An 18997-nucleotide genomic window follows, 5' to 3' on the forward strand; every position below is an offset into this window, starting at 1 on the left:
CCTCGCCGCGGTGAAAAATAGGTCTCCTCTGTCCTAACGTGACCTCACCTAAAGCGACCCCGTTGTCCCCCCGGTCTGTCCGAACAGCGAGGCTGCAAGGAGGGCATGGAGGAGAGGGGAGAGAGGGAGGGAAAAAAAAAGAGAGAGAAGGGTAAAGTGTCTTTCTAGCTTCTCTGTGATCTGCAGCTAAACTCAACCCACTTTCCCTCTCTCTCTCTCGCTCTCTGCCAGTCCGATCACATGCTCTCCTGGATTGTTTACTTGTACTGGTTTGGTCTCTCTCCCTTCAACTAAGCTCCCTCTCTCTCTCTCTTCCTCCCTCCCAGCCTCTCTCACCCGCCCACCAGTTGGTTCCTGGTCGGTGCTATGTGGTGATAAGAGCCACGACTGAGACGAAAAAGGAGGGAAGACGAGCCCAAACAGCCCATTTGTCTCAAGATTTGGTGTGGGTTTTTTTTGCTGCTTTTGCTGTTGCATCTTTATACTCTGCAGTTTCACTTTCTCAGGACTACCGTGAGTATTTGACTTTGCAGAATCAAACAAACAGGCTGTAATGGTGTCTGACAAGGAGGGGAGAAGGGGATGAGGGGGGGATAGAGCCCCCGCCTTCTGCCTGGGGACAGTGGCGGACGTGCAGCAATGATAATGAACCTTGACACAGATCTAACTGATAGACATTTCTACAAATTAAGTAATGTTTTTATATGCAGCAGTTGCGTGGGAATGGGAAGCTATAAAAACATTCGAAAGAGGCAGTCAAGTACCTTGAACTTGATAGTGCCACATTTACACTACGATAAAAGCATAATCTAGTGTTCTTAATGACTAGATTTCTCCATGCAGTTTCACAGCGTGTTTGACCCTGCGGGAATAAACTGCTAAGCCCTTTACACAGCTCAAGCTTTTCTTCACAAGGTTTAACAAGTAAACAACATGAAGCATGAATGACATTCATAGCTCCTTATTTGGATGTAAACATTGCTCCTTGGAATCCTTTGGGCTATGTATGAATAAAAAAAAGGGCTCAAAGTAAAAATCCTTCTTGTTCTTTCAATTGCTGTTTCTAAAATGGGCAAAGCTTTGTTTTTTTTCTCTCCTGCTCCGGAGGTCATTTCGGACTCTTAAGTTGACCAACTGCCAATTTCCGCCATGTTCACTTGCTCTGTGCGTGTGTGTGCACGTGTGTGTGTGTGTGTGTGTCAGAAAGACAGAAAGACAGGTGAAAGGACAGACACAAAAGTGATGCAAAAAAAAAAGCCTAAAACAGAATTCAAATGTTATTCCTCTCATCTTAGACAGTTAAATCAAAGACTGTTTAATCAATATTTGCGAACATGAACAGCTCTCTCCCAAAGCAATGCAAGGCTAATGCAATGTTTCATGCCACGAGGAGACAAGACCTGGTGCTGCACATCAAATTCATTGGAGACTCACTTTATGGATGCATAATTTTGCTAGAGCTTTTACATCTGAATGGGCTTAATTTCATTGTAGTGTAAATATCAAACAGTAAAGTCACCCTGGTAACTATTACTGTGACCTCAAAGTCATCGCCCATTCATTGGAGCATCTCTAATGGAGCTGCTTCAGGATTTTTCTCTTTATGAAATTAGTTAGGCCTATTTGTTAAATATTTTTTAGAAGGACTTGTTCATGTTCACAGATCAAGACTGAACTACAATGGTCATATAAATAGCTAGAATTCTATTTTAGTGGGTGCTCTAATTCCATTAAGTGCTAAAGGAAGGGCTGCACTGCAGTGTATAGTTAACTGAAAGATAATTAGGAGGCCAGACAGGGGAAGAAGGGATTTGGAATCCATCCAGGCCACCTTTGATAATGCCATAAAGCACTTAATGAGATCTTTCAACCTGCTGTTGTGAATAACAACACAAGTTAACACTCACACACAAACACACACACACACACACACCTATGTCAACTGTCTACTGTTTAAGGAAAATCAATGACCTCTTAAGTGTTCAGACCTCTGTAACAAAACATTAAGCATATTGGACAATAGATTTGCCAGGCAAGAAACAAATGTGTGTAAATGATGCACGCACATGTGTGTGTGTGTGTGTGTGTGTGTGTGTGTGTGTGTGTTTGTTCAACACAATAACCTAATTGTCATCTCTCTAGCTTTAATATCCTGTTGGCATGTGTCTACTGCTGCCTTCATAAGCAGCTGTGCTCTCCATTTTCCCCTCAAAACACGCCTCCTTCATATTGGTAGCTTGCTTATCACAGAACAGTGATTTCGAAAAGTGGGTTCCCGGGACCACTTCAGGTTCAATGTAATTTTGTTATTATTTCACTCTCTAGAAGTTTGTTCCATGACAGAATGTATGACTATTTTGTCCATAGGTTACACTGTACCCACTGCTACAGATCCCCACCTACAGACACTTGCAGGCTATTCTGTACCAAGTCTAACAACAAAAATCTAGGCTACTCAGTTGTGGTACTGTAGGACAACATTTTATCAAAGGGTGTTTGTGGTCTAAAGTGTATCTATTTGGGGGTCTTCAACATGAAAATGTCTGGGAACCCCTGCCATAGAAAATTCCAACTTTTCCCAGCAGTATTTACCTCTTGTTGGGTCGTTCATGTGCTGCTCAACCAGTAATTTCCGATAGCACATGAAGGCAGCACGTGGCGTTATATTTAGCAGGTGAGTTGCAAGATTTAACCTCATCAGTATGAGGGTAGACCTGCCTTCATCTTATAAGTAAACTGCTGTAGCCCCTTTTTCTTATTTTATACTGGAAACTGTGGATATGTGGAAGTTTAGCTTTAATTGATTAATGTATGAGTTAGCCTTAACTCGAAACATAAAAACATCACATCAGGAGAGCTTTCAACACCAGTATTACCTCTATGCTGATGTCTAATAATTTACAACACTGACCATTTGTTAGTCATTCTCCACTCCATTCTCCATAAACTTGGCTCCAGAAATTTAGTCGATATCGCGAGTTATGGAAGCTTTGGAGTCAATTCAGATTACATTCAGGTAGCCTACATTGCCATACCGTAGGTCAGGGTTTAATTAGCCTAATTGCCGCCCCTGTTGTTTTCTGAAAAACTGTTTTGCAGAAAACAAGGAACACAAAAACGAGGAACAAGGCCAAAACTTAGCTTAGGATGATTGTGCATTTAGCCTACATTGAAAGGTAACTGAGTTATCGCGACTTGTGGCGATAAGAACGGACGCCAGCCTCCACTTTTGTGGGTGTAACGAAAAGTAAAGTAGCCTAACAAAAAAGTTAAATGCTCCCAGCGTGTAATAGGCTAAGCAAGGAAATGTCAGTAGCCAACTTTTGAAATGTGCAACGAGTAATGAAATACTTCTGAGTAACGGACTGTACACCGCTCCTCTCTTTGCTTACCTGTTCTCAGATGCTCCACCTGACTGCAGGGCGCGTGAGGAGCCTCCTGGCGAGGCGCGCAATGGCGGCTCTGACCACCAGCGGCGCGAGGATGGCGAGCCATGGTCACGGTAGGGAAACCGACAACGATAACCCTGTTTGCCACGAAGAATTTTTTTTCTCCCATATTAAGTAATGTTTTTGAAGAAGATCATATAGTTTCTTTAAGTAGGAAAACTTGCTTGAGAGTGTTTGGATATTTTGAAGTGTCTTAACTAGTAAGTCTCAAAGTTGAAATGCATCACATTTCCTAAAGTAGCCTACCTCGACATTTGAAGTTGGAACGGAGACCCTAGCTGAAAATATGTTCCAAAGTTTTGGAGAGAATAATTGTAAATGGAAATGGCGTGCTAGTTGCTAGCCAATTAACTACCACCAATGCTTGAATCAATAGATGACGCTACTGTCTTGAAAAACTAGCTAAAGAAACTAGACCAGTTTTTATTTTGTTTAGTGTTTGTCTTCTTTGACCGGACAGGACAATTGGTCCTTGTGTAGCAAAGTGGAAGCTGCATGAAACCAAAGAATTGCTAAAAAAAAAAAAATCCTATTTTGTTGTCTAGTATTTTACCGTTGTACATATTTCCATCATTTAGCAGATTCATCCATATTCATCAAGTACCTCATTTAGGACATAAGGCCTCTGTCAATAGTGAGCCCGAACCAGCAGATGGCGCTGTTGTCTGTGAACATCTCATGAGACAGAGTATACACATCATGAGACTTCCATACAGACAAGCACTGGAGCTATTGTTGCTTGATCATGTGTAGGACACATGCAAGTAATTAGTTGAGAGAAAATCCTAGTATTATGTATCCCAGTATGTTAATACTTTCTGTAGGTTGTATTTGTCTATAAACTCAGAGATTGATTGCACAGTGTTGCAACTGTTTGGTCCAAAAGTTGCTTTTAGTCTTTGACTCTCCTTGTCCGTGTCCCTCCAGAGGTATCGGAGTCGGTGGACATGTCTCAGCCGATGTACTGGGACCGTCTGGACACCCCCCTGCCTGACAGGCCCTTCAAAGATGTCCTGACTTCTGCCGACAAGAGCCTGAAACAGAAGGAGAAGGGACCCTGGGCCCAGCTGACCAATGAGGAGAAGATTGCCTGTAGGTTGAAGGGAAGGCTTGTCCTACTGAGAGCCTTAGAGGCAGTCTAGCAGTGCAGTTTGTAGAGGCAATCATGCTCTATGACCTTTGCTAAGTAACTTGTTCTTATGCCAGCTGATTGTTGGGATGTTGGAAATCTCATCATGGTGACATTATGCCTGGCGTTGGTACATTTTGTTGCCAGCACTTTGTTCTAGAGAAGAGGGAGCAACATGGTGCCCATAGTTAAAACTCTATCAATACCTCTGGTCTCACTCAATACTTTTTCAATGACAGTAAAGTAGTCATATAGTAGTCTTAAAGTAGTCATGCATGCACATCAAGAAATCTTCTTCTTGTTGTGGATACACAGTGCAGGACTATGGAAAAAGAGAGATATCTGCATACTGCATTAATTCAACTAAACATGGTCTTCCCTCATTCTCCTTTACTCTTTTGTCCCATCCTTCCTCTGTCTCATCCATCTCTCCTCTCCTTCCCTTTGTTCCCTTCCTAACCCCCCTCCAGTGTATCGGCTGATGTTCTGCCAGACCTACCCAGAGATGAAGAAACCGTCAGCGGAGTGGAAGACCGTCATAGGGGGGCTCTTCATTTTTATCGGCATCACCGGCCTGGTGGTCATCTGGCAGTCATACTACGGTGATTCTCTCTCTCTCTCTCTATCCATGCATCAGTTCAATTGTTTTTTGACAACACGCTTAAAGACTTTACCCCTACTGGTAATTCCTCTTGCGTAGATGCCCCCATTCACTGTATGACAGGTCCCTCTAGCGCCTTGGAGAAATAACTGGCTGTTATTCTGGTTGTGTGCAACTAGAGATGGAGCTGAAAGGCCAAGCCCATCACTTATCATTCATGACTCCGCCAGTGTTTAAGAAGAGAACATTTTTATTTATCTATTTTCTTTTCTTTTTTGTGAGGATATATTGTCATGTCATATTGTCGTGTGTGTTATGTGTATTTTTGCCTGTAATTTAAAAAAAAATAAAAAAATCAATAATGTGCTGAGATGAGAATCCTAAATAACAGTTCAATTATGATGCAGATTAAACAACCGGGGACTTTGGACTCGGCCTTGAATACCAAAAAAAAAAAAAAAAAAAAAAAGCAGTGGGGATAACTGGGTGCCCTTTTAAGTTTAATGTATAGTTCAACCTCCAAAAATACCATGTGCCCTCTCACAGCATCTCATGCATTATCCCCATTAAGGGAGACTGAGAGATGAAACCTATTCTCTTCTGGATGTGGTTGGAATAGATAGAAGCTTTAGCTATCTGATATGTATGCATCTAGTGATCTTATTCCACTACAATTCAATTCAATACACATTTCACTGATTTTTTTTCTATCTCCTTATCTGTCAAGGTGCATTGTACTGTGTGTACTGAACCAAAAGTAATTTTGGTTTTATAACCGTGTGTAGCAATGTTGTATTGTCATTTGTAGCCTTGTGTGTGAGTAAAACAGCCTCAGAAATGAGGACATTCCATGTTAATATTCACATAAAAGGAAACTAAAGGATGATAGAAGTTGGCATGGAAAAAGGGATGGGAAGAGCAGAGATGTGTGGTGGAGCTGACACAAAAAGCTGTGTCCACATACTTTGTATATACCCCTTGTGTACCATGACTAAATTATATTAGATTCTATTATATTGAAGAAGAAAAAAAAGAGAACATTTTCCTGCATACCTCAGTCACTAACTTAAATTTTCTTTGCTCAATCACCGGAGCTTCATGTTGATGTGCAGACATGCTTTTTCCACTGACTGCACCACACAGATCATTGAACTGCTGTGTCTCTCCCTTCCCTGTTTGCTCTAGTCTACCCTCCCCGTCCCAGGACCTTTGACGATGAGTGGCAGGCCAAACAGATAAAGAGGATGTTGGACATGAAGGTCAACCCCATCGAGGGCTTCGCCGCCAAGTGGGACTACGAGAAGGGCCAATGGAAGTAAAGAGGAGGCCGGACTATGGCCGGAGTGGCACAGAGTCGGACCCGTCACCCCAGAGCATGCCTTCGTTCCACTCTGTGAGGTCGCTGTTGAAGTTCCCCTCAAGTAAAGCTATAGGATCAGTTTGAGTGTTGTATCATAACTGTAAAAACCACTAAAAAGATGGAACTAATCCAACAGCAGCAACTGTGGGGTAACTTTGCTCCACGCCACTTCTGACTCTCCTCGCCTCTCTTCCGATCACTGTAGCCATCTGTCACGGTGATCACAGTGTCCGTCCTATTGTAACCATTTAATAAAAAGTTTTGCTTAACGTCTCTGTCCACCTCTCCTTCTCTGAGAAATTATAATGTGAGTTATGTGCTCAGTCAGCAGCGACTCTGCTAGTGCCAAGATCGCTGCAATCTGCAACCTGAATGTTTGGATGTGACCACATAAAGGGAAGCAAAGGTTACAGAATATATTATTAGCCATTATATTTGATAGCCACTATTTCAATGGAGAGAAACTGCTTTCTGTTTCACTGTCTTCTCAATATCTTGCTCTTTAAATAAGATATGACACATATTGCATGCATAATCTGTTCTTAGGAATCCTTAAAAACAATGCTGAATGTATAAAATAAATATTGCTCTCTAAACACTTGATTGAAATCTGCATGTTTTTCCTCTTGGCTCATTACTTCTAATTGTGACCTTTTATTGCATGCTCAAATCCCATTTTCTGTGTGAGCTGAGCAGTCATTTTGAGTATGAAATTAACTTTCATCTGGGTGATTTCTGCTTGGGGGGAAACATCTTGAATATTTAACAGCTTTCCTTAATGGGTAACTTTTCATGCATGCCCACTTTAACACACACACACACACACACCATCACCATCCAAGATGTAGGAAAAGACAAACCACAGATTCAGTCCATCTTCCAGCATGGTCTTTATTCGGTTCAATGTAATCTAAAATTTTACAATGGCATTCTAAGACATACAAACGGACCATTGGACATGGCGTTGTAGCTGCAATCTTTAATTTTGTACTCTCTAAAGCCAACAAGAATACACCAGAGAACCCTCTTCTGAAGATATTCTCTCGGTTTACATTTTCCTGTCTAGTAGCAGTCCAATAACCCTAAAAAACACAATGAATAACAATTCACGTCAATGCAAAGATGGAGTTTAAGGCCATTTGAAGGGGCACGATTATGCTTTTTACACCAAATATAAATAACGTTTCAGTTTTTCAGGTTTTTTTTCCTTAAATATGTCACTAAGCTAGCATACTATTCTAATCAGTTTAAATATCTAGCATACACATATATATAGGGTCGTGCCAATGCTGTTACAGTTCCTTCTTTTGTGCCTTCTTCAAAAACATTTTGCCATACAGTAATTCACACGCATGCATACACACACTCACATAGGTGTAGGAAGGGAACTTGTTTCTGTGAGGGGGGCCAGACTGCAGAGAAAAGCCTGCGAGCAGCTTCTTGGTGGGGCATACACTAGAAAAATATATATACTGTACTGGAATGTATCAGAGCAGACCTTGGCTAATAAGATAGTGTGCTCAGAACAGAAGCATTTAGCGGAGGATATTGGTCAATATGCATCAGAATGCAAAGTTTTGTCAGGTGAAATCTTTGTTCCCAGAAAACCTAATGAGAAAATGAAAGAAGTCACACACAAAATGATAGCGAACTATAGAAAGAAGAGGATAACAATCGCGACTTCGCCCAGAGAAATGCACAGAACGTGTAGGTAAATGAATCTGCCGACTACATGAGTCTCTGAACTATGGAAATGTGAAAGGAGCGTGAGCTTGAACCCCACAGCACACTATTCAAATCAATGATAGCGAGAGAGAGAGAGAGAGAGGTGATGAACAGAGATGCAGCGGTGGGACTGATAATGTAGTGATGGATGGTTCACGCGTAGGAACCGAAAACAATGGTTCCCATCCAGACTAGCAGTTCAGAAGTGAACCCGTCTCCCTACAGGATCAAAAGTTTGGCAAGCTTTCTGAATGGGCGTAAGAGTTTGTGCAGGACTCTGAATGAGAAAATGGCAGCTGCCTTTCCTGCACCGCTGATCACTGAAGCTGAATGCCTGCTCTGTGCTTTACTGCGCTGCTATCAGCGGCATGCAAATATTGTAAATGAGACGGAGGCAGGTACTGTATGGCATAATGCGCATGACTGAGTGTGTATCTGCGGTGCGTATGGCAGGAATATGCATTTGGAATAAGAGCGAGGTTGAAGCAAGGGAGGAATCCTGGGGATGGGGAGGAGTGAGCCCCCCCCTATCCCACCCCCCTCCACACACACACACACACACACCACTTCCCTTCCCAATAAATGACTGGAGCTGCCAGTTCGTGGAGCCCGGCGACAAGCATCCCTCTGACTGACACCGCGTTTAAATTAAAGATGTTTTGGAAGCTAAGCAACGCCTCTTCTTCCCGTCTCCCGTGGACTATGTCTGGCAGGCAGGTGTGTACGTAAAAGTGTGTGCGCGCGTGTGTGTGTGTGTTTGCGAGAAGCAGCAGGAGGGCCAGCTGTGAGTGACACACGTGACTAGCTGCTGTGACAGCCTGGAGACCGCGGAGGGATGGGTGGAGCTGGATGGAGAGGAAAAGGAGGTGGAGAGACGGATGGAGATGTGACAGATATGAGGGATCCGAGGTTGGCGGGTGGGGGGGGAGGTGGGGGTCCCGATGGGTGAGGAGGAGAGATGGGGAATAGATTTTTAAAGCATGCGTGGATAGGTGGAGAGAGTGTGTGTGAGGGGGAACATTTGCAGGTTTGGGTGTCTGGGTTTTACAGTCCTGCAGCCACCAACAGTTACTGATTTGCTTAAGATGGAAAATGGACACAAAATGACAAGCGTTGTTCCATCGAATCATACTCTGCTCTAATAATCCTTGATGCACATTGCCCCCTGAAACACAGTGGCTTCATTCATTCCCAATTAATTTGCTACATAAATCATCAAAAGGCTATGTTGTCTGGTCTGGCTATACCAACACAGAGCAGAACTGCATGTCATTGATAAATACAAGTTTGGAGTCATGGTTCATGATAAATAAGGAATGGTTATTGGATTAGGCTATAGTGGAAAAAAAATAGTCTTCTGTTCCATTTGTTCATTACACCACATGATTAGGATTTTATTGCAAATTATTCAATGAAAAAAAAATAACAACAACTGTACAAACAAATATCCAACGTTCTCAACTGGTACTGTTAACAATGCAGAATCTTTCATGCTATCGGTTTGCTGTCCTTTGTTTCCTGGCAAACTACCACCAGAAATCTGTCCGGGTGTCACTGACACTACTGCTGCTCAAATCTACTGTATGTGTTGCTACAATATTTGCTGCATTCTTCAGCTACTGTTTAGTAAACATGGACGGTCTTAGCCACGGTGCCCTGCTTGTATGGACTACAGACTCCACTGCAGTATCTGCCATACACACCGGTTTGGCTGTCGACGAGCTGACTGAGCACAAACAGGTTAAATCTAGGCTAAGCGTTACCATAAACCACAAATTAATGGGAGCAGTGGGATTTTAATGGTTCGGAAATTCAAAACCAACACACCAACAAACACACAAACAAGAAGAGAATTCAGTTGCCCGTTAATCTTTCAAGTGTAAGACTCCCTCGCATCGTTAACTAAAATCTGTTTGAGTGTCTCCTTTTAGTTTGCCATTCACACCAAAGCCAATGAGCATGAAGCAGAAGGCAAAATAAAACAAAGTTTATCAGCCTATGGAGGAATGGAATGTGATCTTGGATGCGTTTTGATGATTAGGATGACTGGCGGGAAATGGGAGGTGCAAAAGCTATAAAGAACTGAGCTTCCCTCTTTTTTTAAAAGGAGGGAGCAGGTGGTTCATCCTGCCCTCCTTCACTCTCCATATGGCACATACACTGCTATTGTAGAGCTGTCTGTGGGACGAAGAGCCCGGCAACAGAACACCCTCCTGACAGAGGTGGAGCTGCCCCGGCCCAACAACACACCAACTTCTTGTATTGGATTTTTTTTTTTTTTTCCAAGACTGGAATAATTTTTGCCCTCTTTGGAAGAAAAAAAAAACAACAGTTGAAAATGGGAAATAAAATTAGTTAAAACTACTAAATACAGAAAGTGAGAAGGATACAGGAACCAGTGGAGAAAGGAGTACAAGGTCATAATCATGTGTTTTGTCGGGTCGGAATGAGGTGAGCATACGTCAAGGAGGTGACTCCTCCGCTTCCTCCTCTTCTCTCACTCTCAGTTTCTCATGTTCGTGTTCAAGTTCAGCGACACTCGAGGATGCTCAGTGCACCGTGGGACGCGTGTGAGAGTAAAACGAGGGACAAACGCCGTCGGCAGCTTATCCCGGAGGAAGGAGAGACAAAAAGACGAGCGCCAAGGAGATCCTTCATTCTTCAGTTTCGCGGTGAAGGGAGGTGAGGGTCGCGGAGGAGAGAGGCGGGGTGCCTGCCGTCTATCTCGCCGCCCCTCGCCCCGCCGCCCCTCCCCTCACAGGCGCTTCTGGGCGATGAGCGACCCCACCACGACCCCGGTCACCAGGGTCATCCCCGCCAGCAGCCACTTCCTGAAGCTCTCCTGAGACTTCCGGCCCTCCGCCGCCGCGTCCTGCCCGAAGATCTCGGCGAAGCGCTCCTGCGAACAGAGGAAAGGAAAGAGAAAGAGAAAGGGAAAGGGGTTAGCGTCAGTGTTGATTATGTGAGTTTGAACAAAAAAAGCAAACACACTCACTCCCGAAAACTCCCCAATGGCCCACCTGCAAAGAAGACACAGGCAGATCACACAGTAAGGTGAATTCCCTCTGTAAAGGTCACTCAGCATCAAAACCACCAGACTACTGATAAGCCGCCCACAGCTGGGTGTCCTTATGACTGTCACAGCCCACACGGCCACATATGGAAATTTCCATCCTTTACCGGCATCATACAGGTGGGCAATATCACAGTCAAAAAAGCACCAAAAGCCACCAGCATCATGTGCACAGTAACAACAAGCGTTAATTGATAAAAGGAAAAATCCACATCATCATCATCAGAAACCGGTCATGTCAACTCTCTCTTTAAAAAAATTTCCATCCCCCCAGCGTCTTATCAGTTCTGCAGAAGCGCATTCGCTGTTGACATTCTTTCCCACCGTTGTCCTCATGGGTTTGCCAAGCACACATTCCCCCGCCCACTTCCTGGAAATGATTTTCGGGAGCCGAGTTGCAAACCATAACAGCGTGCGGTTCGTTGTGCGGCCACAAGGAGGGGCCAGTCGACGCAACATGGGTCCAAATCACATGCGCACCTCTGGTTCGACTGAGTTGTGAACTGAGGCTCTACTGATTAAGCTTCTGTTTTGTTACCACTTGACGTCTAATCTTCACAATTCTCAGATTAGCTCAATAAAATTTTTTGGGACGGTCAATACTCTCTATTAATCACAAAGTAAAAACAAACCATGAGCATTTAGTCTGAATTTCCATTACAAATTGAATGGGAGATGCATGGGAGATGACTAATTCAGGTCTCAAACAGCCTGATGCTTAGTCAGTGCCGGAATCAACAGTCAAGACAGAAGGCCCATTATAGGGGGGTGGGTGGGTGGGTGGGGGGTGTTACTGGGAATTATGTTGAGAGGGGAGACAGGAAGAGAGAAAGAGCAGAGGGGACTGACGACAAGTAAACAGTGACAGAGAAAGAATGTTAAGGGGGAAACGAGAGGATGGGCTGTTGCTGGAAACCGAGAAAGTATTTCAGGGGTAAATTCAGGCAGTTTACAGGTGGGTCAGAGAAACTTGATGGCAATGAGTGATAGCAAGAAGGGAAATAGGTGGAGGGCAGCTATACAACAATGGGAGCTGGAGAGAGAGAGAGAGAGAGAAAGAGAGGAGAAGAGAGGAGTGAGGAGGCGTAGGTCTATCATTCCTCAGGCATTCCTGGCATTCGCATTTGATTACAGAAGCATGTGGAGTTTCTCCCACGCCCAGTCGCCCTTCCTCTCTGACATCATCACTGGTGGACGCCGGCAAAGCACCCCGACAGGGTAAAACTGAACAATGGAACGGGACACTGTTTATAGGAAACACACACAGTGACACTAAATACTTTCCGTCTACAGGATGAGTGTGTGGCAAGCTATAGCCACGCTTACACAGCAGTATAGGCTGTGTGTGGTAATCAGGGGTTCCGAGGAAACAGGATGAGCGGGGTGTGAGTGTGCCGGCGGAAGATAAGGGAGGCGACGGCGCAGTGATGACTTCACTTCTCAAGTGTGCCATGGCCTCCACTAGAGACTTAGAGACTCACTAGATCTGTCATCACGAGAGCGAAGCACCTTAAATGGTATTAAACAGGTTGATGTAAGAGCTCATTTATAAACGTTGCGTACGCACAAAAGAAGGCGTACGCCACTTTCTAAGCAAACTTTGGGATTTATAAAAAACAAACTTGACAGGAGAATGTGCGCACCGCCACGTGCGCACATTTTGGAGACAGTGGGAAACGGCGACTGACATAGCAAAGCAGTAAAATAAAGCAAAAAGTGGCATTGTACACTCAGTTAACTTCCAGGCCGAGTCCACATCAACTTAGAAACCCCTCTAATAATAATATTCCTTGTCGAACGTCTAGGCTACAACTAAATAGTGTCTTTGTTGCTTTCGTTTGAAAGCCGATCATTTGTCCAAAAAGCATCTACATGTCATTATAGGCTGACATGGTGTGAATTAGTCTCAAGTAAGTGCATTACAGTCTTTTAGCAGAGACCAACGTTTGTCACAATTAAATCTGACAAATTCAAGGTGTTAGGCAATTGGACTGGATTATGCGTTATGACGCACGGGGCGCATTGGAGACGCCGGTGCCAGGCGCAGCGTCCTCTACAGCCAGCTGTTCACCCCGGTCGCACACTGTCTGATCCCCGAGTCAGAAAACGAGAATACAGAACTTGTCTATGCAGTTTTTATTAAAATCAAATGAATGTGAAATGCTGAGTGCGTGGTTACGTTCACTCTTTCCAAAAACAAAAGGCACATTTACGATACCTGGGTATCGTAGCAGCATCTCATCTTCCTCTCTAACGTTAAGTCAGTGTCACGCTGTGTTTCTGGCACAATGCCACTAAATAGGGTTTCCCCCGTCATCGAGGTGTAACGTTCAAGAGGAGAGAGCTCCGGTATCTCCTCGCCCCGCCGGTGGTGCTGACACAACAGTCCAATGCGCTTCTTGGCGTCAACCTTTATATCGGACAATTTCTTTTTTTTCCGGCTTTGCAAATTTCTCACACAGAGAATGGAATGACAAGTACATTTACATACACATCAGTATTCATTCAGGGCGTTTCATTGACCATATATGGTTAATTGTAGGAGTTAAGGGGCGGAGTATGAGGCTCGCGCACGTGCGTAACATTTCAAGTTGATTGTGATTTATAAAGGGAAACCGGCGTAGGACGTGCGTGCGCACTGTGTTATAAATCAGAATATTTTTGTGCGTAAGCACTTTCTGTGTTTCGTCCGTACGCAACCTTTTGCGTGAATCCTACGCACAGTTTTATAAATGAGGCCCCTGGACACTACAATTGCACTTGTCTTAATTTTCAAGACTGATGTTAGGCTACATGTGCAGACTTTTAAGGCTGATCAGGTGCTGCTGGACAAATGAAATCAAGCTAATTCAAGATTTTCCAAATATTTGAGACCATGTCAGCTATGCTTTGTTGTGTGTTTCAAAGGTCAAAAGGTCATGACTAGGGTTTCTATTTTATATCAACATATATTATACCCATAAATGCAACTAAATGATATACTAGCCATTTCTGTACTGAGAAATTGAAGTAATCTTTCTCAGTTTTACTGCTCTTTGGCGTTGCAGGACAGTATGGAGGCTACTTCGCCCGGCTGGTCGGTCTCACAGCAGCTCCTTTCATTCAAAGTTTAGCTCTGAGCAAACCAACACACTTCCGCTGACAAACTCTTGCCCAAGTTCGCTGGCAAACATTCTTCAGGAGCTTTGACTCTTGTGTGTGTGTCAAGTGTGTGTTCCAGAGGATGAGCTGGATCTGAGGAATGTAAATATGTAACTTAGCGCAACAGAAGCAACAAGGCCTCACAGGAGGCCTTGTTGCTCCGGTCAAGGTGAACGTTTCGCCTTCATCTCATGTCAAAGCAGTCACCCTGTTCCTCCCATTCATTCCTCATCTCTTACTCAAAATCCACTGGAACGGCATGGCCTTACGTTTGTACCATCTGACCCTCCCTACCAAGGCCACATGAGTCAAGAAGACACTTACTGATAGTCTGGATGCCTAAGAAAAGCAAATATTTGTCTTCAACCTCACACTGACTTCCTACGGGGCAAGATACATGAGCAACATGTTCAGAAGATTTAGACTAGCTGACCACTATTTCTGTAACATTTGGCCCACCACATGACTCTCACATTAAGCTGTGTCTGATTTGGCAATCCCATCCCAAAGCTAAAGGCACTACTGCCCATATCCAAGGCCTCAAATAGCTGCAAGTGTGCCATCACCTTACAGTATATAGACCTTAAGGGCCATGAAAGCAGTTGAGATTGGCCAAACGGAACTGACAAAAGGGATGAAAGTCAATGTTGATACAGCGTGATAATAAAAAACAAATGTAGCATGGCAATATAAGTCATAGTTGTTGCTAAATACTGTCTGTCAACTTTGTACCGCTGCTTTTTCAGACTTGTGAAACAGAGGGAAAGGCAAAAAAACCAGAGAGGTTGTTCCTTTTCACCTCGTTTTTCACCTGACAGCCTGCCTGTGAGACCTTCCACAGCAACGAGAGGAATGTGGGTGTGGAGAATAGACAACAGCACCTTGTGATGATGACTGACGCCTGTAAAAGAGATGTGTCAAGACATGTCCCCATACAATGGGAAGGCAGTAAGTCCTGGAACTAAATCTAATGATTATTTATGTCACTGAACAGGCAGCATCAGAATTGTATCTCAATTGTCTCAGATTCCCTACACAGGAGTATGGATGTACTAAGCTCTACTATGTGCCTGTGATACATGTCTGCTGCCTTGTTTACCATGCAGTTACAGTAATGCGCTCACATGCCTGGAAAACATGCAAAACACAGTGGTATAGTTTGCCTTGGAGATATGCCTGATGGTCTTCAGCTTTGATCTGTCTTTCTAAAGCCTAGCCAAGTTATTACGTAAGTGGTTGGTGACAGGTGCAGCTGTCAATAACTCAAATAAGATGTCATGATTACTCATTCACACATTCACACACTCACACGCACACACACACACACACACACACACACGTCCCTCCATTTCCATTCTGCCTGTCCATGTGACCTCTTTAGTCTTTATCAATCTGCGAAGTTCTCACGGTACATGTAATAACTACTGAATACATGCCCAAACCTGCCTCTCTCTCTGTCACACACACACACACACACACACACACACACACTGCTAGAATGCACCAACCGTTATTGCACAGAGATTGCACCTCACAAAGTGGGAGCTGCCTACAGGCAAACCAGTGCAGGCAGTGACCCCGAAATCTCTAAAAGTCTACTCGAGCGGGTTTCTAACCTATGTGCTCTGAACTTGATTTATCATTTAGCTTCAACAGCTTCAAAAAGTGTCCACCACACTTGCAAGATAAAGATATTATTTTAACTTCTCTTTTTGCCTAGAACTGGAACAGATACGAAGAGACCTGCCGGCCTAGCTCATCGTTTCAATACAGAATGTCGGCTTTGCTTTCTTTTTCACCGGTGTTACCAGTGGGTTCACTATGCGCGTATCTCAAGACAGCGCTGTTGGTTTGACATGCTCAATCTCCTCTAGTCCCACCTGGCAGGTAAACCCCCGTCTTTATCTCCCTTCCACCTCACTCTCTCCCTTTCCTTTCCTCTTTCACACGGTCACGCCTTTATTTCTTTATCTCCTCTCGCTTCCCCGGGGAAATCAGGTGCTAGGCAGCAGACTGGAGCGGGAGGCCTGGAGAATGTTTTCTGGCTACGTTTCTGTTTTTTTTGTTTTTTTTGTCTTGAACTTTCTCTTTTCTTCGTTAGCCAGGGAGAAAAAAAAAGGATGGTGGTGGTGGTGGTGGGGGGGGGATTAGCTCATGAAAGCAAAGGGTGGGATAGAAAAGAGAGAAGGGGAAGGAGAATGAGAGATGGCAAAGGGGCACAGGAGAGGAGATTCGGCACTGGGTTGCCACGGCTACCAGAAAGCAGCTGATTAGGGTGTGTGTGTGTGTCTGTGTGTCCATCTCAACGGCTGATAAATGGCCTGATGCTACATGTGGAGAAAAGAACATTTTAACGATCATTAGCAGTAGCTTCCCATACATCAGCTTTGTCATTGCTGGTTGCTCCAGTGTTGCACCATAACAAACTGCAACAGTCAATTCCCCCGGTGGTGAAACCCTGACCACCACACACACACACACACACACACACACACACACACACACACACACACACACACACACACACACACACACACACACACACACACATCGGTTAAACACCTCGCATCCTTTTCCTTGTTAGGCAAAATGAGGCTGAGGATGGATTGAAATTCAATAATACGGGGACACTTCAATATTAGCAACCCTATGTGCAATCATATGTAAAGCTGAATACGACAACGGCAAAAGTGTCTGGGTGTGTGAATAGACACAGCAAAATGGATTTCTCTCATGATTTATTTATTTCTCGAAAAATGATAACGATCGAAAGTTGACGCCTAACAATGTTTCGGTGCTCAGCAGCATCGGTGTGATTTGGTTGCCGCTGAATTTTGATGCCCAGCCCTACGTCTCAATACAATGGATGAGCTGGTCCCTCTCGAGTCGAGGGAGCCCTTCTGTCTCTTTGTCTCTGCACGGTCACCGCAACATCTGATCTAGACGGCTCCCTTTCAACAGAAATGGACCGCTTTCTGGCAGCCCGCAGGACACATGATGCACCCACTGGGCCACGCGCAGCGGCTGGAAACCGGTTGCCAGATAGCGCGATGGTGGCTGTGATGAAACGGTGCTACAGCGGTGAGGGGAGAGGACCGTCCCATTCAAAGGCAGAGAGCAATCCAGAAGGTTCAGCATAGCTAACCAGCAAGTCCTCTGTTCTGATAGGAAGCTGGCAATGTCCCTGCCCCGGGAACACACACACACTCACACTCTCGTACACAAAGAGGCCTCTTTGAGTGTGTGTGTGTGTGTGTGTGTGTGCGCAACACTCACCCTGAATAGCAATGGGCTGACACAAACAAGTTAAATTGACCCGCTTTGAACCAGTCCGTTCCAGAGACGGGGACAAACTGAAAGTGGAAATTTACTGAACGTGTATGTGGTCTTGTTGGATGGGGAGCGGGGCATCATGGGAAAAAAAGGAAATAAAAGGCTGCATTTTTCTGTGATGAGGCCGAGAGATGTGGGCCTGCTCCAGTAATCTGAGATATGAACAAAAGATACACACCCCCACCTCCGGGCCCACACACGTACACACACACACACACACACACACACACACACACACACACACACACTGTACCCTGGGCATGTTTTGAATTCCCTGTGCTCATGTTATGAAGCTCTCAGGGCGTGTGTGTGTGTTTCTGTGTGAGAGACAGAAAGAGAGAGAGAGAGCAAAGTGTGCTGAGTCATAATGAAGGCAGCACACAGGCCCCCCACCCCCACCCCCACCCCCCACCTCCTGACTGACTGCTGACCTTAGAGAGCAGAGTGCTGTTGCTATGGCAATCAGCAGTGACAGGTTACAGTAAGGCATTGGGTGGGTGGGTGGGGGGGGGCAGATGTAGGGAAAGGGATACTTTATGTTGTCTATCATTCCTCTTCTAGAATAAATCTTATTCAGCTCATACCTTCTATCCAGCTGTAACTGGCAACTTTGTGATGTTGCTATTCTTCTGTTGACAAACTATTAGGCCAAACAGGAGATAATGGCATTATAGTTCTACACAAGGACAAAACTGCTGACCTTAAAAATGACTTCCTGGAGTCTAAACAAGACAGGATTATGTCTATATAATAGAAAAGCAGAAAACAGCTTCCTGAGAATCCTTTATCCTTATTATTCAAACCACCTACTGAGTGACGTCTTTGAGACGTAGATCCACAAAGACGTAGCCTGACCACAAAAGACGGCTATAATTATAAATGAAAAGATAAAAGAGATAAGATGCTAAAAGATGCTGGCCGTGGCCTGAAAACAGGAAGGGAGATATGAAATATGAGGAGAGGAACAGTTCAGGAGTTAATAAAGAGCCGGTGGCCCGACTCTGGATTGTCCCTAGAATCACAAGGAGGAGATGACTGTTAGTACAGTTCAAACTGTTCCAACTGTAGCTGAGCAACGCTTCCTGCCAGTTGCAACACTTGGGATGTGTACATGCGAACACACACACACACACACACACACACCATGATGTCTCTGTGCCCAGAGTGCAGCGTGCAACACGTCAGT

At 44.5% G+C, this 18997-nt stretch overlaps 2 protein-coding genes across 4 annotated transcripts in view; one reads left to right on the forward strand and one right to left on the reverse strand.

Annotated features, from left to right (window-relative positions):
- The first annotated feature begins 336 nt into the window (after positions 1–336).
- Positions 337–6808, forward strand: cox4i2 (cytochrome c oxidase subunit 4I2). Its single transcript, XM_071927550.2, has 5 exons — positions 337–513; positions 3403–3502; positions 4377–4541; positions 5049–5180; positions 6365–6808. The coding sequence occupies exons 2-5, from the start codon at positions 3403–3405 to the stop codon at positions 6496–6498; spliced, it is 531 nt and encodes a 176-aa protein (XP_071783651.1). The 5' UTR covers positions 337–513; the 3' UTR covers positions 6499–6808.
- A 602-nt stretch (positions 6809–7410) lies between these two features.
- The window catches only part of bcl2l1 (BCL2 like 1), a 30002-nt gene continuing 18415 nt past the window's right edge, over positions 7411–18997 (reverse strand). For all 3 annotated transcript variants that reach the window (XM_071927581.2, XM_071927579.2, XM_071927580.2), the window contains exon 3: positions 7411–11163. In XM_071927581.2, coding sequence (XP_071783682.1) covers positions 11020–11163 — 144 coding nt within the window. In that variant the 3' untranslated portion in view covers positions 7411–11019. The remainder of the gene's footprint in view (positions 11164–18997) is intronic.

The sequence above is a fragment of the Centroberyx gerrardi genome, chromosome 14 (assembly GCF_048128805.1).
Source record: "Centroberyx gerrardi isolate f3 chromosome 14, fCenGer3.hap1.cur.20231027, whole genome shotgun sequence".
Classification (NCBI taxonomy): Eukaryota; Metazoa; Chordata; class Actinopteri; order Beryciformes; family Berycidae; genus Centroberyx; species Centroberyx gerrardi.

Coding starts and splice junctions, on each gene's coding strand:
- cox4i2 (XM_071927550.2), top strand. CDS start 3,403: ATGCTCCACCTGACTGCAGGGCGCGTGAGGAGCCTCCTGGCGAGGCGC. Junction 4,542..5,048: donor CAATGAGGAGAAGATTGCCT/GTAGGTTGAAGG, acceptor ACCCCCCTCCAG/TGTATCGGCTGATGTTCTGC. Junction 5,181..6,364: donor CATCTGGCAGTCATACTACG/GTGATTCTCTCT, acceptor TGTTTGCTCTAG/TCTACCCTCCCCGTCCCAGG.